This window comes from Acomys russatus, chromosome 21 (assembly GCF_903995435.1).
Source record: "Acomys russatus chromosome 21, mAcoRus1.1, whole genome shotgun sequence".
Lineage (NCBI taxonomy): Eukaryota > Metazoa > Chordata > Mammalia > Rodentia > Muridae > Acomys > Acomys russatus.
Window position 1 is genome coordinate 35,482,799 of NC_067157.1, and position 21,741 is coordinate 35,504,539.

General features: G+C 41.1%; 1 protein-coding gene across 1 annotated transcript in view; it reads right to left on the reverse strand.

The window, feature by feature from the left end:
• Txlnb (taxilin beta) overlaps nt 1-8,434 on the reverse strand; it is a 34,437-nt gene extending 26,003 nt beyond the window's left edge. The window contains exons 1-3 of the mRNA XM_051164224.1: nt 8,366-8,434; nt 6,292-6,725; nt 1,834-1,925 (exon numbers count right to left, since the gene is read on the reverse strand). Coding sequence (XP_051020181.1) covers nt 1,834-1,925; nt 6,292-6,718 — 519 coding nt within the window. The 5' untranslated portion in view covers nt 6,719-6,725; nt 8,366-8,434. The remainder of the gene's footprint in view (nt 1-1,833; nt 1,926-6,291; nt 6,726-8,365) is intronic.
• Nucleotides 8,435-21,741: the final 13,307 nt, after the last annotated feature.

Sequence of the window (21,741 nt, forward strand, 5' to 3'; positions counted from 1 at the left end):
ACTCACATTATGTTAATTTAAATTGCTAATAGTCGGTATTAAATTGCTTTGTAAATTTCTACCCTTATCTTGGCAAGCAATGTGGCTATAAAACTACGAAACAAAAAAGCACTCATTCTGTTTGATCCAGTAATCCTCTTTCTAAGAATTTTTTTCTTGAAATCATAATGGAGAAGGAACATAGCTAATAAATGATGGTGTTCACAACCACATTGTTTTCTGAAGTGGAAAGACACTGTCTCCAGAATTAGTGAATCCGCACAAAGAGCCATGCAATGGAATATGACACAATTTTAACAAAACGTGCTTATGTAGACTGAACTACTTGAGGAAATGCCGCATGAACCAAGAAAATGAAATTTCAACTCATATGTGCAGTATGGTAATAGTTCCTCCATTTCTGACTGCATAGGGCTGAAAATGAGCACACATAACACAGTTTGTATTTTAGATGATGGATTAGAAATAGTGTTTTGTGTATTTGGAACTCGTAGGTAATCAAAATGGAGTTTGTGTGATTAAAAGTAACTGAAAGTTAAGCAATCAGCCAGGCACTCAGAGTTTCAGAACTGTATTATGTTCATGGCCTCACAATTCGGCATAACAGGGTGTGTCAAGGCAGAAGGATGGAAAGAACACAAGGATTACAGGACTATAGTCAGTGAAAACAAACAATCAGCCAGCATGGAGTTTGTGGGGTTGGTGCTTATTCAGTTTGGGAAGCTCTCTTAAAAATATAATTTAAAAAATGAAGTTAGGCCCAGGGCCTCCTGGGGACGAGGAAGGACAGGATGTGAGGGGGATCCGGGGAATATGGTGCTAGTGGGAGGCTGCCAACTGGAGTGTCCTCAGCCTTAAAATGCATCTACCTCTGGAGGGAGGTGGCTCAACTCTTGCCTGGAGGAAGTTCTGTGTTCCTTGGCTTTCTTAAAGTAAAGAACACACACACACACACACACACATGCACACACACACACACACACACACACACGCACACACACGTAAAATGCAGTTATGTCATTTCTGGGGATGCAAGGGCGGAGTGGTCCATAGACCTCAGATGTTTCAGCTCAGCTGCCTTTTCCCACTTATCATATCCCAGAAGGTTTTGGGGAGGCTTCCTTGGTACGGGAGTACCAGCCTCACAAAGTCCTTCCCTGTTCTCCACTGGCTGGTTTGGAAGCATGGAAGAAAAGACAGTGACCTTCTGGAATTCTTAGATGGTTTGAAGTGGCTTCCCTTGTTCCAGGATGGAGGATGAGGCTGTCTGTGGAGGACGTGGAGCCAGGGACCAAGCAGGACATATGCATGTCTTTATCACTGTAGGGAAGGGAAAGACTAGGGACCAAAGAAGAGAACTGAAGAAATGGGTCAGGCCAGACAAGAATGAGCTGCAAACTGTGGGGTGGCATTAACTCCACTCTGAATTTTCCCTCATAGCCCTTGAGAAGCCTGGGTGTAGAAGAGGAAGGAAAGTTTAAGATTCATCCATCCTTATAGAGAGGATAACTTAGTTTTAAAAATTAATAGGAACTTTATAAAATGCCAGTGAATTTCAGTTATCTGTACTGTTTCTTGTCCCCAAAACTTAAACACATAATTGAACACAGAGACCATTACCTTCTTTTTCCTTTCTATTGTTACATGTCAGATGTCCTTTTTTCCCTAAAAAGAAATCTTTTTTTTTCTAGCATTCTGTCTAGCATTGGCTTGCTTGTGATAACTAGCTATGTTCTATAATGATGTTCACGAGAAGCCAGCCACATTCTCCTCTGTTCAGCCCTGACTAGAGCTTTGAGCTTTCAGACAGAAAGAGCTGATCAAAGAGCTTACCAATTCAGCATACTTCTTGAGTAAAAAGTCAAGCTTTTCTTCAGGTGTTTTCAGCTTGTTCAGATTTTGCATTAGCAAGTTAGCTTCTTTCCCTTAAAAATAAAAATAAAACATTTAAAAGTGAGTGTTGACTATGTGGTCAGGTGATGGGGGCTGGTATTTTGGATCGGTTGCTTGCAAATTAGGACCAATGTCAGCCAAACCAGTAACTTCCCTGAGCCTCAGGTACAATTGGCCCTTCCTGTGTGTAAGGATGACCTCTGCCTTTCAGAGTGAGGATTAGTTAATGTGGTGCAGGGTCAAATTCATGGTAGAATTTCAATAAATGCTTGCTAAAACAAGTCCCCAAGTTTTCTTCTCTCTTCTCATTATTTCTCCTTGTGTATCCTTAGTATTTTAAAGGTATGTCACAACACCAACCTTATGAAATGATAAATATCCATTTCCTATGTTAACTAATAAAAAGAAAGAAAAATAGGAAGAGAACAGATAATCAGAATTACTGATGAGCGTGAAACGGCCAGTGTCAGTACAGTATGTTCCTGGAACTTCAGCCCAAGGCAGAGCCTTGACAAGCTAGTGGCCTCTTCCTCCCATATTTTCTTGGTACCTTCTTTTGAACCAATCCTCTTCTCTTTGTTAAGCCTGTTCATTAGGTCTGGGTGGGAATAACTCTAATCATATTGCCTACCAGAGAATACAAATCAATATATACAGGGAAACGACCCAAATCTGGGAGATGCTTCATAGGTGTGTGTGTGTGTGTGTGTGTGCGTGCGTGCGTGTGTGGTGTTGTTCATAATTTTGTACTCAGCCTTCTCAAGCAGTCATTTCTTTTACCCTGACTTGAACCTCTGCTGGTAGACAGAGAGAGTTTATTTTTCCTCCCTAGTTGGACGTCAAGCTATATTTTAAAACTCATATGTTCCTGATTATTTAACAGGGAGATTTAGGTTCTCCCTGCCTTCTTCCTTCTGTCTTTTTAGCTTAGCCTCTCCGTGGTGCAAGCGAGCCATCTGGTCTGTGTCAGGAGGAGTGTCTGCGATGCTTAGGCCCACATTTACCACTGGTTGCATCTTTGCAAGCTGTCCTGCCAAGGTGAAGGGTTTTTCCCATTCTCACCTATCTGTGCCCACCGCTCTGTCTGCTCACAGGAAGGAGGTAGAGCCACTGAGGACAGCCCGTGTTTTGTGACGTATGTGAACTTGCTGAAGGATGTGAGCAACTTTGCAACCTTTTCACTAAGAACCAGTATTTCCCCTGGGCTAGAATACTTGCTTTCATCCTGGAGAGGCAGACCCATCAGGAATTAGGGTTGCTTTTGAAAGACAGGGCATGGAGCATACTTGTGTACAGTTATATTCATTGGGCATCTGTTACTCTTCTTTATTAAATATAGCAAACTTACATGGGATTACAAAATTTTAGGTCTAGAAGGATAGCAAAGACATCCAGGTTAGCCAATTTAACTTTCTAGATGAAATACGCAAGGCCCAGAAAACACCCACATTACATAATTGCTGGCATTGCAAAGACTTTAATCCAAGGTGACTTGCTCTAAGCTCTCTTGTGGTATGTTGGTAACATAAAAATCTAGTGAAACAAAAGAAAATGTCTTTAGAAGAAAATGAACTCATTCTTAATGTTTGGTCTATCTTGGCTCAGTGAGTCATCTGTGAGTTCGGATCTGAGAGCAGCCTAAAACAGGAGAGAAGGTGGCTGTGAGTGAGACTCCACCCAGCTCCTAGCTCTACTCCAAAGCCATTGTGGATGACTAATGTTTGTTCCTGTTGCTCTTCTGGCAGCTTGGGTGATCTACCCTGGCCAGACCATTCTTTAACCCTTGACTTCAGAGCGAGGAATGTAAGCATGTGAGGGTTGCTCTCCTGGGTCTTTTTTTTTTTTTTTTTTTTTTTTACCTATGAAAGGTAGAGAAGTGCATTTGTCCATCAGGTTAGGACCAGGGCCTAGCATAGCATTTGGTCCATGACAAATGCTAAGTAATTTTAATAATACAGTGAAATGAAGCCAGCCAGGAGACACACGTATCAGGCAAATCAAATGACATTGTCCTGATTCAGTAGAGGAAGGTGAGACTTAATTCTCACCTGGAGATTTAGTGTGTGGGGACACCTCACGTGATGAGCACCAACATATGAAGCCATTGGGCAGTGAAATGAGGGACTCCAGGGTTTTCCTCTTCTCAAATTAGGGATCTGTCTCTTTATATTTTCTGTAGCTGTACAGAGGGCATTTGTTGTTCTTATCGTATAATCTTCATGTTAATCAGCATCCCATTCTGCTCTAGTGATTTGCTGTTTTGTATAGATGTTTGTCATTCCAGCATGCCAATACACCTTCAAAAATTGTTATCAGCTTCAACAGAAAATTCAAGGAGCTAGAGAGAGCCATGTGTAGAACTCACGAGAGACATTAGGTTTTAAACTTGCATGGGTTCTCTTGGCTAGGGTGCCATGTAGGACACCTGTGGAAGAGAGAAACAGAGATATGCTCAACCTCTGAGAAAACAGTTATTGTATTCCCATGGAACCGGGGCCACATGCTGATATCTTAGATACAGCAGGAAAACCTGACGTTGCTCCAGGTCCTTTTACCAGATGGTCATTATTGCTTTCTCCGGAAGGTACCACTCTGAAGGAAGCTTCATGCCTCCCTGTCAACACCGAGAAAGGCATGCCGTGGGTAAATGACTACCACAATGCAAAATGCCGCTCACTGGAAGCTATATGAAAGCTGAAGCTCCAGTGCATGACAACAACGCTGTGATATTTGGCTGTGACCGTTGGCACTGTTGTATTGGGTGTAAAGGAAATATTTTTATATCGGAAGTGGGAGTTTTGTCAATTATTTGGAAAAGAAATTAAAAACCTTAAATTTTAGACAATCTGTAGATACGTGAACCAGATTTTTTTCCTCAAGCTATTAGTACAGTAATGCTTGCTTCTACTACATGCTGTACTACTTGCATAGATTTAATGTATCCATAAACTTATGCTTTTTCTCATCCAAAAGGTTTCTTTTATTACATTTTTGGTGGCTGGGATATGATTTGTTCTTGCATACCCACGTGTACGGTTCTGTATTTTCTTCTTGCTGTTCACTTATTACGTAAGAGTGTGTGTCCTCCTTCAGATGTTATACCCAGATTCACGTTTTAATGTTAATTTTTATTCTCCTACTAATGCAATTGAACATCATTGAGTGTTTAAAAAAAAAAAACAGTTTCTGAACATCAACAGATATCTTCTCAGGAAAGTTCACATCTAACTAGGAGACCTAAGTTCTAAACCTGCACTGCCATCAGCAAGCTGAGCAACTTCGTAGCTTTAGTTTCCTTGCCTAGCAGGGTAAATTAATGAGATGACTAAATGAATTTTGAATTCAGTCCTTAAGGTTTCATAACTCCACGAATGAAATAGCTTTAACCATTTACAGCCTGGTATAAATAGCAATAAAGGATAAACAGCAACATTGTTCAGGTGACACATTTGTCACTCTAGAATCTTAAATGCTGATCTACCTTTTAAATGTGTGTTCTCTTACCCTCACTGTCACCTCTCATGCCGCAGTGTTTGATAGTTTTGCATGGTTTTAATACAACAATCAATTTTGAGAAGTCAACTCTTCCTCTGTGTTCCAGTCATAGCATCCCCCATTAAAATGACATTTTGTGCCTCTGGGATTTCAGTGACCATTTGGAATGTCAGTCTCTCACTCACTTAGAGAATAGACCTGGACTTCTCATGAGGTCAGCTAGAGATATGTTTACACTACTAGTAATCATTTAAGAAAAATAAAAAACAAAAAAATCAAAAGAGTGGTGGGGTGTTAACCTGTACACTCCCTCCAGTGCTCAAAAGCGAGAATGAATCGTTTCACTCAAAACTTGCTTTCCTTCTAGGTGGTGGTAGTATATGCCTTTAATCCCAGCACTTGGCAAGCAGAGGCAGGTGGATCTCTGTGAGTTCGAGGCCAGCCTGGTCTACAGAGTGAGTTCCAGGACAGCCAGGGCTGTATAGAGAAACACTGTCTTGAAAAGCAAAGCAACAACAAAATACAAAACAAAGAAGACTGTTCCCCCACACTCTGACTCTTTTTCTCTTACACTTCTCTCTACTCGATTCTGGCCCATGTGTCAGCTTTTCTGTAAACCTGCTCATCTATCTTTGAGTCCCACTAATTTGTCTTTTCCTTGGGCTCCTTTGGTCTCTTATCTTTTTCTCAAGAACATTTAGAATTTATGTCAGAGCTACAGGTTGCTGCCCTCTCAGAATACATATAAATGATTTAGAAATGGATCAGGCCATCAGGGAAAATTTAGAGAAGCCCAAAAGGAGGCTATGATGTTAATCTGAATATATTAGATATTGCTTTTATTAATGTTAAAGCAAATGGAATAATTAAGAGAAAAGTCATATATTAGAATATAATACTTGCCTAATCCTTTTAGGATTTTCTTTTCCAGCTTTTGCTCTTTATTGCTGACAGGCTCTTTGGCTGTGACTGGCTCTTCAGAAGCAGTGGGTTCTCTGTCTGGCTCTTCGGTGGTTTCTTCACAGTCAGCATCCTCATTGTCTGCTGTGTTTTCGGGATGCTCCTTCGCTTCAGAGGTGCCCTCTTTCCCGGTGGGACTGGCAGCAGACCCGTACATGCTTATGATGTCTTCCAGCTGTCGGCTCAATTCTTCAGAGATATCATGGGCTCCCTTCTCAGGACGCACACTTGTCTCTTGTTCTGCTGCTGGGACTGAGGTTGAGGACTGATGGCCATCTTGCTTTCCCAGGCCACTTTGATTGAGTGATGAACTGTCCCCTGGTGGGGTTGACTGTTCTGCTGAGAGCTGTTCAGGGTGATTAGCCTCCATATGGTATCTGGTGGGAAGCACAGATAGTTTTATGTAACGAATTGCTTACATTTCAATAAGGATATCCCTCAAATAGGTACCTGCTAATTTTGGTTTCTGCTGTAGAGCAAATGAACTTTCACATCCTGCTGACATGAAAATTCACGTCATATTACTGTCCTATTTTGAGTGTAATCTTCACATTTTAGTAGTAGCCCTTTTTGTTGAAATTGAGTTAAGTCATGGTATTGCCAATTTGTGTTAAGATTTTTATATGTAGACTTTGCAGTCCTTGTAAGTACATGCATAAAGACATTTTCTCTTAAAGTTAAAATATTATATTTAATATAAGAACTATTATGCTTACTAAAATAATTCATAATAGTTACATCCCTAAGCTATTTTAAAATCTTTAAGAAAATTTTTAATTTGTATAATTTAATATAAACACATTATTAGATAAAGTCACTTTTCTAGTATTTTCTTCCTTATAATGAGCAGCATGAAATTATCAATCAACAAAACCAGTTTTTGAGGTTCATTTTTTAAAATTAAATCAGGAAATGAGGGAATATATAAATAATCCAATAATATGGGTGAATGATGATCCTTACAAATGTATTTTCATGTGTACATATGTGTATGAGTGTGGTGCAGTCACACATGTGTGTGTGTGCACACGTGGAGGCCAGAGGAGGATGTCTGGTGTCCTCCTCCATCACACTCTCTCATTCCCCTGAGACAGAGTGTCTCACTGAACCTGGCACTAGGATGGCAGCCAGCAAATGCAGTCACCCTCCTGTCTCTGTCCCTGACGGCACTGCCATCACAGCCGCACTCGGTTATACCTGAGTTTTTACATGGAGGTTAGGATCTGAACTCAAACCCTCATGCTTGTATAGGAAGCACCCCTACCCACTGAGCCATCTCTCCAACCCACTTACAATACTAAGTCTTTAAGTTTCTGTAATAAACTTCTCCTCTAAAAAGTGACCTTCTCTTAGAACAAAAGAGATTACAATTTTCTAAGTCATAAAGTTCTAGAAAAGTGTAAGAAGTTTTAAAGAAATAGCAATGTTTATTAAACAGAAAGATCACTACAAAAGTAATTCGAATACAATATGGACTCAAGTCAGGCATGGTGGGGCATGCCTGTTATTCTTTATGGAGGCAGGAGGGTCAAAAGTTCAAGGTTGCCTTCAGCTACATAGTGACTCCTAGGCCTGCCTCCGCTACTCAGTCCTTTGGCACAGCTGCCACAACAACAACGACAGCAACAACAACAACAACACCCAGATACAATATGGCCTCTGTAATGGATGGAACAATACAACAAATTGCATTAAGGCTTCTAGGCTTTGCTTTCACCACTTTGAGGGGCTGATAGATTTGGCTTAAGTTTTGGTACACTTCGTTTGTAAATAGAACTTAATAATTATGCTGCTAGTTAACAGCATAAAAAACATAGCGAAATCCTCACGCTTCACACCTTTTGCTGTTATATTGGCAGGAAAGTGAAAACAAAACATGCCGTTCTCCAAACTGCACAGCTTCCTTGTCCAAACCCTTTTAGGGCAAGTGTCAAAACACTTGAATGTAGTAGGTGTTGGACACTTGAATGCCAACAAGAGAGTGGGAAAACCCAGCGTGTAGCCCCTCCCCACTCACCTGTGGTGCTCCTCGCCCAGTCTTCGCTGACTTAGAAGGAAGTTCACCAGTTTTAGTTCGTCAACTTGGCTATCATGTAATGAGGCGATGCCTCCGTGACTGCAATTTCTACGCTGACCTCCACTTACTGTGCCCTCATCTGTATAACTCCTGCCTCTCCCAAGCACAGAGAAAGACACGTGTCACCTGCTGTCCAGCCAGAAGTTATTTTAAGTTCTTCTAAAATGAGTTCTGACATTTAGCCCTCCATCCCTGAAGTCAGAGACTAGGCAGGCTCTAACTCAGACTAAAAATAGTGAGCGTTTACTGGTTTGAGTCCATATGTGAGCTTGTAAGTGTAGGGGAGATTATTGTTGGGTGAAATGTAAAGTCAGTCAAACTTCAAAGCAGTTATTTCAAACAGTCCACGGACATTTTACTGTGGTTAGGCTACATGAAAGTGTTCCTGGCATGTATTCATCCATCAAGCTACAGTTGTTGTTTTTATGCTTAGGTCCATGGTTATTCTTTAAACTTCTGTTCCACGTTAATTGGTGTGTGTGTGTGTGTGTGTGTGTGTGTGTATGTGTGTGTGTTTGTGTGTGTATGTGTGTGCGTGTGTGTGTGCCTGTATGTGTGTATATGTGTGTATATGTGTGTGTATGTGTGTGTGTATGTGTGTGTGTGTGCCTGTATGTGTGTGTGTATGTGTGTATGTGCCTCTGTGTGTGTGTGTGTGTGTGTGTGTGTGTGTGTGTAGCACTGGGGACCAGTCCCAGGGCCTCAAGTATTCCACTATTGTGCTATATATATATATATATATCTCCAAACCCCAACTTTCCTTGAAAACAGAGTAACCTGCTTTTGTTCATAGGACAATTTCCTTCCTTAAAAAAGTTCCAGAACAAATTAGCAAGAAGGAAAAACAACCAAATATAAACAAAGCCAAAGAACTTTTAAATTGTCCCTCTTATAGGAGTTTGTTCTCTAGCAAAGAAACTCTAAAATGTCTTTTACAAACTTTATTGGCTCTGTGCCCCTCCAGCGAGGAGGGGGAATGTTTCCCCTGTCCTAGCAGCCCCTGCAGCCGCTCAGGCAGTCCAGCCCTTCCGGATCGGCACGTTGTCTTTAGAAGTTAAACAATAGAGAACCCTTCCACCATCCACTGGTATCTGCAAGTTTTGAACACTACAGACTACAGGCTACACACCTCGCGGGGCTTCGGGGAGTGTTTGTCACACTTACCAGAAGGAGGGGAGTTAAGCAGGAAGAGAAAAGAGAAGAAAGAGGTGGCAGAGTCAGAGCAGCAGCAACAGCAGCAGCAGCAGGAACAGGCAGCAGGGCTGTGTTCTAATAGGGAGCAAGAAACTACACACACACACACACACACACACACACACACACACACACACGCCCACAAAAGGAGGGGGTGGGGAAGGGAACATACCCTGACGCAGCAAGAGACAAGTCTGCCCATTCTTCAATAGGTGTCGCCAGGGGAACATCCTTTCAAAGAAAAGCAGCTGGTAGATTGTGAGGCTCTCCAAGCCTAGTCCTCTTCAAAATTCAAGCCCAGATGAATGGCCCCCTGGTGCAGTTTTCCACTGTTGTTATTTTTTTGGACACGTCAGGGTTTTTATTTTTGTTTTAATTTATTGGTTTATGACTCAGTCCCTGTCTCTCCGACTGGACTACTTAATGTCAGGTATCTTTTAAGAATCACTTAAGGTGAGGTGACGCAAAGCGTAGAAGAGGAGGTGCCAGAGACCTTATTTCTGAGGCCACTGCTTTCTTGTTGTTGTTACTTTTTTTTTTTTGGAACGTTTGAAATACACATTTGGGTGGCTTTTATGGAACTGTGGTTTAAACACTCTTCACAAGTGGGGTGACAAATGAAGTTTGTCCACAGCTGACATCTCTATGAGCCTACTTGCCTTAAAAATGCCTTCCTCTGGCCTGGAGGCAAGAGGCAGGTGGCTCTCTGTGAGTTCAAGGCTAGCCTGGGCAATGTGGTGAGTTCCAGGACAGCCAGAGGGAAGTGGGAAAATACTGTCTAAGAGAAATGAGACTCCCAGGTTTCTTGATTTTTCTGGAGTATGTGTTCCTAGGCTTTACCAAAGCAGTTTTTTCTTTCTTTCTTTCTTTCTTTCTTTCTTTCTTTCTTTCTTTCCTTCTTTCTTCTTTCTTTCTTTCTTTCTTTCTTTCTTTCTTTCTTTCTTTCTTTCTTTCTTGTCATTGTTTCTGCTCTGGGTATAGTCTGGGCACAGCATCTCTAAGAATTCAGTCACCCCATAGGTGTCCATGTCCTCACCAGAGCAGCTTTTGAATCTGCTCGTTTCCATGAGAAAGGGACCTGCAGCTGTGATTATAGACGGTGAGGTGAAGAATCATCTAGAAGGTCCTAGGGGGCCCACTAATCACAGAGTCCTTACAAACAGCCAGGCAGGCCAAGACTCAGGGCAGGAGATCTGTTGATCTGAGCCAGACATGTAATGGAGCAGGGTCACGCACCAAGGAGCGTAAGAAGTCAGGGAAGGCAGCAACACTGCCCACTGGAGCCTCAGGGGGACGCGGTTCTGCCAACAACTTCCCTTCAGACCCCAGTGCAACCAACTTTGCACTTTTAAACTCCAGAAGCACAAAGCAGTTAAGTTCATGCTGTTTAAAGGCTCCTACCTTGGTGCAGATTGACAAAAAAAGAGCGAAAGGAAGCTAATGCCTCCCACGCCCAAGAGCTTCCCTGCTTTTCTCTGCGCTGGGTGAGGGAAGTCACAAAGGGGGAAGGAAGGGCAGGAAGAGAGGAACGAGCCTGACAAAGGAAGCTGTGACAAAGACATCACAGTCATGAACACACCGAAGCTGATGAAAAAAAAACACTATTCTCTCCTAATTTAGCAAATATTTGGTAAGCAGAAGACACCCTGGTTGTCACAGTCAACCCAATCAGATCTCTGAGGAAACACAAATTACAAGTCAGTCCCAATCAAATTTTAGTAAGGCGCAGATTTGTTTAACAAAATAACATCGAAACTAATTGAAAAAGGAAATCTATTGGCTGGACTGTATTTTATGTTACCATGTGTATCAGGATGTCCTAATATGAAAACAGGCATAGCTTTCTTATGCCTTTTTATTTATTTATTTATTTATTTATTTTGAGGCAGGGTTTCTCTGTGTAGCCCTGACTGTCCTAGAACTCACTTTGTAGACCAGGTTGGCCTTGAACTCACAGAGATCTGCCTGCCTCTGCCTCCAGAGTGCTGAGATTAAAGGTGTGCACTACCACCTCCCAGTCAACCTTTCTTATAGTAATTATAAAATACCCATTTTCAGATATGTATTACTTTAAAATTCCATAAAACTGAGTCAGAGAATGACTCAACTCTCAAACAAACAATTTCTGCATAGGAGTTAGATGCTGTTAAACACTGTTAATACTGATTTCCTAGGGTTTTGCTGTAAACATCCTTTGATATTTTAAATGTTAGACGTGTGCCAGTCAGCTGCTTGATTGATTGACAGCTGACATATTCTCTGCCCTATGTGGCTGCCTGGAATAGGGAGGATCCCAGTTCCCCAAACAAGCTTCTTTGGTTTGCCAGGAATCACTTTACTTGAGCTTCAAGAACCATTGTGATCACAACTGCAAGTGAAGCCAGCAAGGCCTGCTCTGAGAGAACATGCTCCAGCTGTGACCTCTCTGCACAGTTTGTACCAGCTTAGGAAGACCCTAGATAACAAGGCTAGCCAAAGGTTGGTGAACTCAGCAGCTCCTCCTGCTGTGACTCAGAGGGGAAAGAAAAAACAAAACAAAACAAAACAACCCTGTGATTGGTGCAATAGGACCTCCCTCGTCATGGTCTTTGTGTGGGTCTTAGGAGTGGCAGAATTGGAAACTGTGCATATGTGGGACTATGATTGGTGGAAAAGGGCTGAACATGAGCATCTGGGCATCTCTTCCAGCTGTGTAAACCAAGTACTCTTTTTAGGTAAGTCTGGGTAGCTTCCACTCTGCTCTGCTGGTATTTCAATATTAGGGTTGGATAAAGACATCTCTTCAGTGGTGTCTTTACCTACTTGGTATTTTTTTTTTTTTTTAATCACAAATAGACTAGGATGAGATGGTTTTCACAAAGGGAGACAAGTGCTCAGGCATTATAGCTCTGGTAGCAGCAATGCTGGTGCAGAGGCCACTAAGAATTCCAGAGCTATGAGCCTGGTACCCAAAGCTCAGAGCTGTATCTATAGGAGGCTGCTGAAAGAGTTCAGAGCTGCAAGCAATTAAGGGTATTAAGGACATCAGGGATGCTGAGACTATGGAGGACAAAGGGAAAGGGACTGGGAAGAACTAGATGCAGGAGCCAAGATTATAAGGACTGTGAGCCATGGTTGCTGGAAGAGTTTGAGCCGACTTCTAAGGGTATGGAGCTGAGGGTCCCAACACCAAAGCTTGGGAGATGCTGGGCAAACTGCATTAGTGTTCTAAGGGACATTGATGTTCTGCCTTGAGCAGTCCCAACAGTAATCTGGGTGGACAACTTGGGGTCGTTGTGATAAGGGCCCTCCCAGAACAAAGGGAAGGCAACACGACACAATCGGTGTCTGTGTGTGCATGTGTGTGATTCTGTCGCAACTCTGTAATATAGACCACCCAATCAGAATGTATGTTACCATGTAAGGGAGAGAAAGAGGGAAGTAATGAAACAGCTGTACTTGAGGTTCAGCCTTTAGCTATGACTCCCCTGGTAGTGCTGGCATAAATACGTGCTGTTTTCTGGTTAAAAGCTTCAGGGTCCTGTCTGGGAATCCCATAGCATCATGAGTCTCTGGTACTCTTGGCTTGGAGCCTTCTACTTCTGGGTTTAAAGTCCAGTTCAGGAGAATAAGCCTTTGGGAAGTCTTTAGGTAATTTGGATGGAGATCATATAATTTCAGTTGGGAATTCCCTTCTGCAGAGGCTTAGAGAAAAATCCCTCCTCTTGTGGGATTCCAGTGGCAAGATGGCTATCGTTGAGTCCTCACCACATATGGAATCTGCCTGCATTTTGATCTTGAGCTTCCAAGACTACTAAATTGTAAGAACTTATGATATCTTGTTAATGATAGTTAAGTAGATGAGGGTTAAAAAAAAAATAACAGCTATGTGATATTTATCCAAAACATCCAGAATGGGTTCGTATGTTTTCAAAATCCATAAAGGTGTGACTTATAAGAATCCACCTATGGTCCAGAATTTTGAATCAGTTAATTAATGAAAGAGGTAACTTAATATGTCTCTGTTTATTGTGACATCCCTTTTCACTTGTAAGTGAAATGCTCACACACTCACACACTGATATCCTTGGGCACTTGGTTTCCAAACACTTCCTCCCTTACCAAGCTCTGCATACATTTCAAGATCCTCATGTGAAACGGTGCAGTGTTTACATATATTATACACAAAGTCTCCTGTGTGCTTTACAACATTTCTGGGTTATTTATCGTACCCAGAAGAGTACACATGGCACACAAATGGCTATTACAGCATATTGTTTAGGAAGTAAAGACAAGGGAAAAAGCCAAATTGTACATGTTCGATTACAGATACTTTTTTCCCCTTTCCCTAAGGTGTTAGGAATCAAACCCAAAGCCTTGTATAAGTACCCTCCCATAATTTACACCTTCAGCCTTCAGGCACATTTAAATGTCTTTGATCTGTAATAGATTGGGTCTGTGGATCTGGAATTGGCAAAAGTGGAACACTAACTGTATTGCTGCCAACTGCTTTTTTTTTTTTTTAACATTATCTCTTGTGTTCCCATAATTATAAAGATGTTTTTTATTTGCACTTGCTTCTTGTTCATTTTTTCCAATAAAATTGAATCTCAGTTCTTTATTTATATTCTGTTTCCAGTGCTGAGAGGGGGAAGTAGACATAGGTTTCCAACTCTGAGCCATCTGCAATTGACATGGCTTGCAAAAAAAAAAAAAAAAAAAATCAATCTTCTCCAATGGAGTCTCACTGGGTATTCAAATCACACCTAAGGGTAGGTCCCATGCCCTTAGACCGCCAACACAAAGCAAACTCAATGGTATTTTTGTAGACCTTTTTCTCTTATTGCTTTGTTTGGGTTTTTGTTGTTGTTGCTGATTTGTTTTGTTTTATAGGTGTTTTGTTTGTGTATTCATTATTTTATTATATTATGATTTTGTGTTTTTATGGATGTGTGTGTGTTTGATGCTTTGTTTGCTTTTTTTTTTTTTAAGTGCTTGTTTGTTTTCTAAAGAAAGAGAAAAAAGATGAGCAGTGGTGGCCCACACCAGCACTACGAGAGGCAGAAACAGTTAGATCTCTGAGTTTGAGGCCAGCCTGGTCTACAGAGTGAGTTCCAGGACACGGAAATATCCTGACTAGAAAACAAAACAAAACAAAACAAACAAACAAACAAAAAAACCAAAAGAGAGGGGTGAGAGGGGAGTAAAGATGTGGAGTTTGGTGGGTGGGATCTGGGAGGAGTTGGGGGAGGAGAACTATGATCAGAATACAGTGTATGAAAAGAGTATTCTTGATAAAAAGAAAGAAATGTTATTTTCTACAGACTGGAATAGCGTGTTGTGACCATGCGTGCACCCACCACATCTGGCTATGTTTTCATGGACCTAACATTAGGACTTTTCTATCTTCCCCAAGATGCACAAAAACTCTGTGAATTAGATCTTCATATACTATCCCCTGAGATCAAAACAGTTAGATAATTCACACATGCTAGTATTTTCGTGGCAAGTCCATCCCCACACACACACCCAGCCTCTGAGCCTTGATCTCTGCCTGCTGGTCAGGTTCATCCTGGGCCCAGTACACGGCTGGGCTGGCTTTCCCCTTCTGCCGTTCTAGGAATTACCTTTGCTTCTCTCATTTACGGGTTTCCCCTTCTTCCTCTTTCTTGACTTCCTTCCTCATTTGGTGGAGCGCAGCTTCTAGTGCAGAGCTTCTCAATCTGTGGGTCCCAAATGCCCTAAGGCCATCAGTGGAAAACACAGATGTTTACGTTATGATTCGTAATAGTATCAAAATTACAGCTAAGAAGTAGAAGTGAGGAACTATTAAAGAGTTGCAGCATTAGGATGGCTGAGAACCACTACCTTAGCTGCTTCTTGAGATGGTGTTTATGTGAGACTTTGCATCTGAAATGTTACCTTCTAGCTTTATGTTTGATTGACTCTTTGGCTACATAATAACGTTTAGGTTGAAGATTATTCCTCAAGTTTTAAAAAAATGAAAATGCCAGTTTCTTAGTTTTCTTTTCTTCTTTTTCCTCTTAGAAATTTGAGGTCGTTTTTAGTTTTTGTTCCTTTGAATGTGGACTTTGCCTCTCTCTGAACACTTTAGAACCTTCTGTCTGAGTTTCTGGAGTTGCACAATAATAGGATTTGATGTGAACCTTCTGTGAGTCATTTTGTCTAGGATGCAACTTTATTTTCTTTGTTTGTTTTCTATCTAGAGTCTCAGCTTTGAATTTTCTCCTCTGTCATTGTTCATGTTTGACACCTTCTGGGCCACTCTACTGTGTTTCTGTAGAGAACAGTCCTTAGGTATCCTGAAAGAGACTTCTTTTTATGGTGTGGGATTTTGACTAGTTTCTAATATTCCTCTTTTCATTAACATTTATTTTTATACAATATAGTTTTATCATTCCTCTCTCCCCCAATCCCTCCCAGATCCTGCCCACCTCCCTACCAACCGAACTATAGGCTCTTGAAAAAATTAAAAGTTAAAAAAAAAAAAAGTCACAGAAACACAAAACAAACAAAAGACCAATAATACAAGGGGAAAAAAAGCCAAACCAAGAAGAAACAAAAAGTACACACAAAAAACAATTGAGTTCATTTATGTTGGCCAACTACCCCTGGGCATAAGGCTTCCTCTGGAATGTAGTTGATATGTCTAGTGACATTTTAATGGAGAAATCTGATCTTTCTTTTGCTGGTGGACACCAGTTGCAAATAGTTTCTTGGTTAGAGATGAGACCCCATCCTTTCCCACCTCAGTGCTGGGACCCTGGGTAGGCCCTGTGCACACTGCCACAGTCTCTGTGAGTTCATATATGCATCAGTACATTGTGTCTGGAGGACACCACTTCCCGGGAGTCATCATCACCTCTGGTCCTTACAGTCTTTCTGTCTTTTCTTCTACATAGATCCCTGAACCTTGAAGGGAGGGATTTGATGGCCACATCCCTTTTGGGCCTGAGTGCTCCAAAGTCTTTTACACTCTGCCCCTTGTCCAGTTGTGGATCTTTATGTGAGTTACTATCTTCCTCAAGAAGAAGTTTCTCTGATGGTTCGTGAGCAGGGCCCTGATCTATGTGTATAGCAGTATGTCATTAGGAGACATTTTATTGCTATGTTCCTGTAACAGAGTACTAATATTAGGTTTCCCATCGGCCCATGGCCTATGCAGTCTCAGGTTCTTGGCCACTTTAGCAGTATTAACATTTCTTCTTTTAGAGTAGACAAACAAACTGGCCCCCACCAAACAGTCCCCTCATGTCTAATCTTATGCTGTGTCATTCTGGTAGCATTTGTGTTCATTTCAAAGTCATTAATGTTTCCAGTTTATCACTGCATTTGCTTGCCTTTCACAGGTAGCCTTTCTGCTGCCAGTCAATTCCACTCCTACAAATCCCGCTCTCTCTCTCTCTTTTTCTTTTTTCTGTTGAATCAGTTACCACTCTATTTTCTAATTCTTACCCACTGTGGCTTGGGGTTCCAGATTCAATTCTTCTCTTTTCCCTGATGTTATAGTTTCTTTTACTGCTTCTTGCTGGTTTGGGGTAAATTCTAGTAGAGAAAGAGGTTAGGAATATCATTGCCCTGTCATTTTTCGGTCAGAGATTTCTGTTTAACCATTTTAGTGGCTCAGCAATAAAATGAACCTATCCTCCAATATAATAAACTTCAGCCATGAGTGTTCCAGGGATAAGGAAGTAGAGATTGCTACATGGAGCTAGCTGGGAGGAGGGGTAGATAAATAAATGACCCATTTAAAGATCTCTTTTAACTACATATTTGCTATGATAATATTATATTGATAAGACCAATGATTAAGATGATAATCCCTGGCCTGCTGACATGGCTTAGTGAATAAAGTGAGTTCTATCCATGGGACCTAAATGGTGCTAGGAGAGAGCTAGGAGACCTAAAGTGGTCCTTTTATTTCTACATGCACACACTTCCACCCCCCTCACACACACAAATAATAAACAAATAAATGTAATAAAACAATGGAAAAGATACAGGTTGGATTTTGATGAAAAAAAAACTCTTACACAATGTTTGTGGGAACATAAATTAGTACAACCAATACAGTGACTTTTTTATTGTTTTTTTGTTTTGTTTTGTTTGTTTGTTTGTTTGTTTGTTTGTTTTTTGAGACAAGGCTCTCTGTATAGCCTTGGCAGTCCTGGACTCGCTTTGTAGACCAGGCTGGCCTCGAACTGGCCTCGAACTCACAGCGATCCTCCTGCCTTTGCCTCCCGAGTACTGGGATTAAAGATATGCACCCTTACACCCTGCTCCAATACAATGACTTTTAAAAAACAAAACCCTGTGCTGAAGTGGTGACTCCACAGGTAAGAACACGCACTGCTCTTGCAAGAGGACCTCAATTCAGTTCCCAACATTTACGTTGGATGGCTCACAATTCTCTGTAACTCCAGCGCTACAGGCATCCAGTACCTCTGGCCTCCATCGGCATATTCCCATGCACATACATACAAATAATTATAAAATAAAATAAAATTTAAAGCTCTTAAAATAACCACAATATAGCCCAGAAATCCCACTATTAGGTGTACATTGGAAGGAGAATAAATTAGTATGTTGAAAAGATAGTTACAGTCCCATATTTACAGCAACACTTTCACGGTGGCTTCAATACTGAGTCAATACAGATGCCTTTCAGTGGATGATATGATACAGAAATACAGTCTGTGCTCAATGTGATACAATTTGTTCATAGAAATGAATGAAATTTTGTCATTTGCAGCAGTGTGGGGAGGAACCACAGATTTTTATGCCAAGTGAAATAAACCAGACACATGCTCTTACTCATTTGTGGAAAGTAGTGTAAATCTCATCGAACAATGGAATGGAATTATCAGCATTAGAGACTAGAAGGTCACAATGGGAAGGAATTCAGCAAGGGTCACCAAAATCAAGTGAAAAAGTTTCTTTTGGCTCCTTAATTTAAAAAATAAATTACACTTATTTATTTATATGTGTGTGTGTGTGTGTGTGTGCGTGCGCGTGCGTGCATGTGGCATACTATGTGGGGGAGGGGGGGTCACAAGAGAACCTGTGAGAATTGGCTGGTTCTCTCTTACTACCATGTGGGGCTTGGAGATCAGACTCTGTCTGACTTGTGAGCGAGCATTTTACCTGCTGAGTCGTCTCATTGGCCCAGGAGTGCAAATCTTTGAATGCCTTGTACTTGGCAAACAGCATCTCTGCCTTTTCTAAAATGAAGCTAACTATGGGCTTATGACCAAGGATTTTTTTGGTTTAAATACAAACCATGCTCTGAATTGCAATATTCATTTCCTATGATTATAACTATTTAATTGGTGCTAGTGGTGTGCAGCCAATCTCCAGATGTGAAAAGAATTTGGTTGTATTACTTTTAAGCTGCAATTACACAAACAAAGATTACTTCCAATAAAGGGTAAAGTGGACTAGCTTTCATGAGTAAAATAAATTGTTTGAAATTTGCATCAATATTGGGCTCTGTAATTGCATGTACCTGGAAAGATCTCCACTTCTTAAGCAGCCTTGTTAAATTACACTTAAACTTTTTCACGGTAACAAATTAATCATGGACATCTGATAAATAATGCAGGTAAGCTTCAGTTTAAGCTCTTTTTTATTGATTCTTTGTTTAATCAGAGCTAAGAAGATTTTGCTGCTGGCATTCTTCATGGGAGGGTGGGCACATGTTAATATTTCCTTGCAAAAACAGGATGAAAGCTGTCATACTGCAGAAGTACTGGGTCTCACAATTTTGAAGAATCCTTGCTACGTCTATCGCTGGATGCTATGGAGATTAAGGAGCACGGCACTGCGGTCACCTTTGTCTAGAGTAAGCCACTGGCTGGGTGCTACAGCGATGGCATCACTTATTCAACTCCTGCATACCAGAGGACTCCAAGGCTACATGATGGAAGGATGAGGAAATGTCTTCTGTTAGTCCCTTTAGAAACATATATCAGTGGCTTGCCCAGGAACGTTTCTGGCTACTTCTCGGAGCAGGGAATCTGCTTGTTTATGCAGATGGTGGGCAAGACTAACAGGTGTTTGTACATTCTTAACATAATCCTAGGGTTCTGTCCACCTGATCCATTCTGGGCAAATAATATTTGGTGGGAAGAAGTCATCCCTCCCCCCAGTGAAATAGTACACTTTGGGTACTAAGGTCATGGAGTAAAGTCCCCCAAACTGAATGAGCCACAGTTTTGTACCATATAAGATCTGAGGCTCAAATAGGAATTTTGAGAATTTCTAGCTGACTGAAAAGTTTCTCAATCTGGTATCATAGTTCTTTTGTTTTCTTCTACAATGATCACAAATTCTTCTGTCCCTTAAGTACAAATGGGTCTGTTGAACTTATGTTTAAAAGAAGGCCTATTGCTGTATGTGTTTAAAATCAGAGGTGTGGTGGCCACCTACTTGTGAGCTGATGGCTATTTTTTCCCTTACTGAAATTCAGTTATATTAAAGAGCATTAATTTATTTGCATTTCCTCTATCATGATGGTATGCTGAGGCTAACTGGCCATTGCCTTAGCTAATGCCGTTCTCTCGTTTTAGAAGCAGATCATTAACATTATCTCTATCATCCGGCCTACTTTGAAAACTTTTCCAGCCCCTACTATCTCTTCTGTGATGGGTTCATCCCTAGATTAGATTAATTTATCATGTTGTTTTTTGTTCCAGTTCACAGACTCAGAAGGAAATAACATCAAGCTAATCTATGACCCTAATTTTATATAAAGTTGGAATTGTTCCATTAATGGTCCCAAATTATAGTCAAAATATAGCTGAGTTAGTTACTGACTAACTCTATGGGTTACTATTTAACCAGAATAAGTGTAGCTCATCCTGAACTTGAGCAACATGACAGTTCTAGACTAAACCTGGAACCTATGAAATATTGCCAGATAGAATCATAAACTCCTAAACTCTTTCCTTATTGAAACCCAAAAGACATGACAAAGCATTACAAAGATGAAGAAACATGCAGCTATTATTTAAAGTCATGATACCTATTATGGAAATGTGAGTATTTGAGTGCTCACTCTTACACTCACTGTTAAGTGGAACTCTCCACTCCAAGTCCAGCAGGGCGTAGTGGTTATCCAATTTTCCATATTTATTGACGTGTAATAAAGATGGGGTTTTATAAAACATGGGGTGTGTGGGTGGGCGTTGTTATTGTTGTTGTTATGGACAATCTCACTATACCAACCGAGCTATTGCCTCAGCCACAATCCTTTAAAAAACTTAAATATGTTATAAAAGAAACCTAAATGGATTTCCTTCTCCTAAATAACAGGGGAGAGAAAGCCCTCAACAAGACATTTTATGCCACCAAATAAAACCTACAGTTCCAAAAATGAGTTACATCTAATTGAGTTGTTGGCCAAAGGGGCACCAAGGATACCTCCAAACATCTCAGGCTATTCCTAAGAGTACTAGGCGTCTTCTATTAATTGATGTGAGGCCCTATTGCTGCAGACAACATTTACATGTCTCATCAAGCGTAAAGAAGCTGAGATGGTGCCTCAATAGCAGCTTCTTCCCCACTTAGTAGAGTTGTTGGTACTGGAAAATACACTGCATACTGCAAGAGGACAAAGGTTGTCATCAACCCAACTATAAATCCTGTGACCTATAACGATGACCTGCCTGTGAGATACTGGAACAATAGTGGTACAAACATTGTGGGAGTCACTAATCACTCTCTGATTAACTTTAAGGCCTATGCCATGAGATGGAACAATGCCTGACACTGCAAGAGCAGCCAAGAACCTGAGACTGAATAGGCCATGGGCCTATGGGAAACCCAAATATTGTTGTTCTGCTAATGGAACATAGCAACAAAAGGACCCCTAATGGCATACTGTTCTACCCATAGATCAGTGCCCCTCTCAGCCATCACCAGAGAAGCTTCTTCTTGAAGGAGATGTTAACTAACACAGAAACCCACAGTTGAACAATGTGCAGAAGATCAGAGACATAGGTACATTCAGTTCTCAGTGGGATGTATTTATCAAAACCTTCCCCTTAGGGCTCAGGGACCTAAGCAAAAGAGGAGGCAGATGATTGTAAAATCCAGAGGTGATAGATGACTCCAAACAGTAT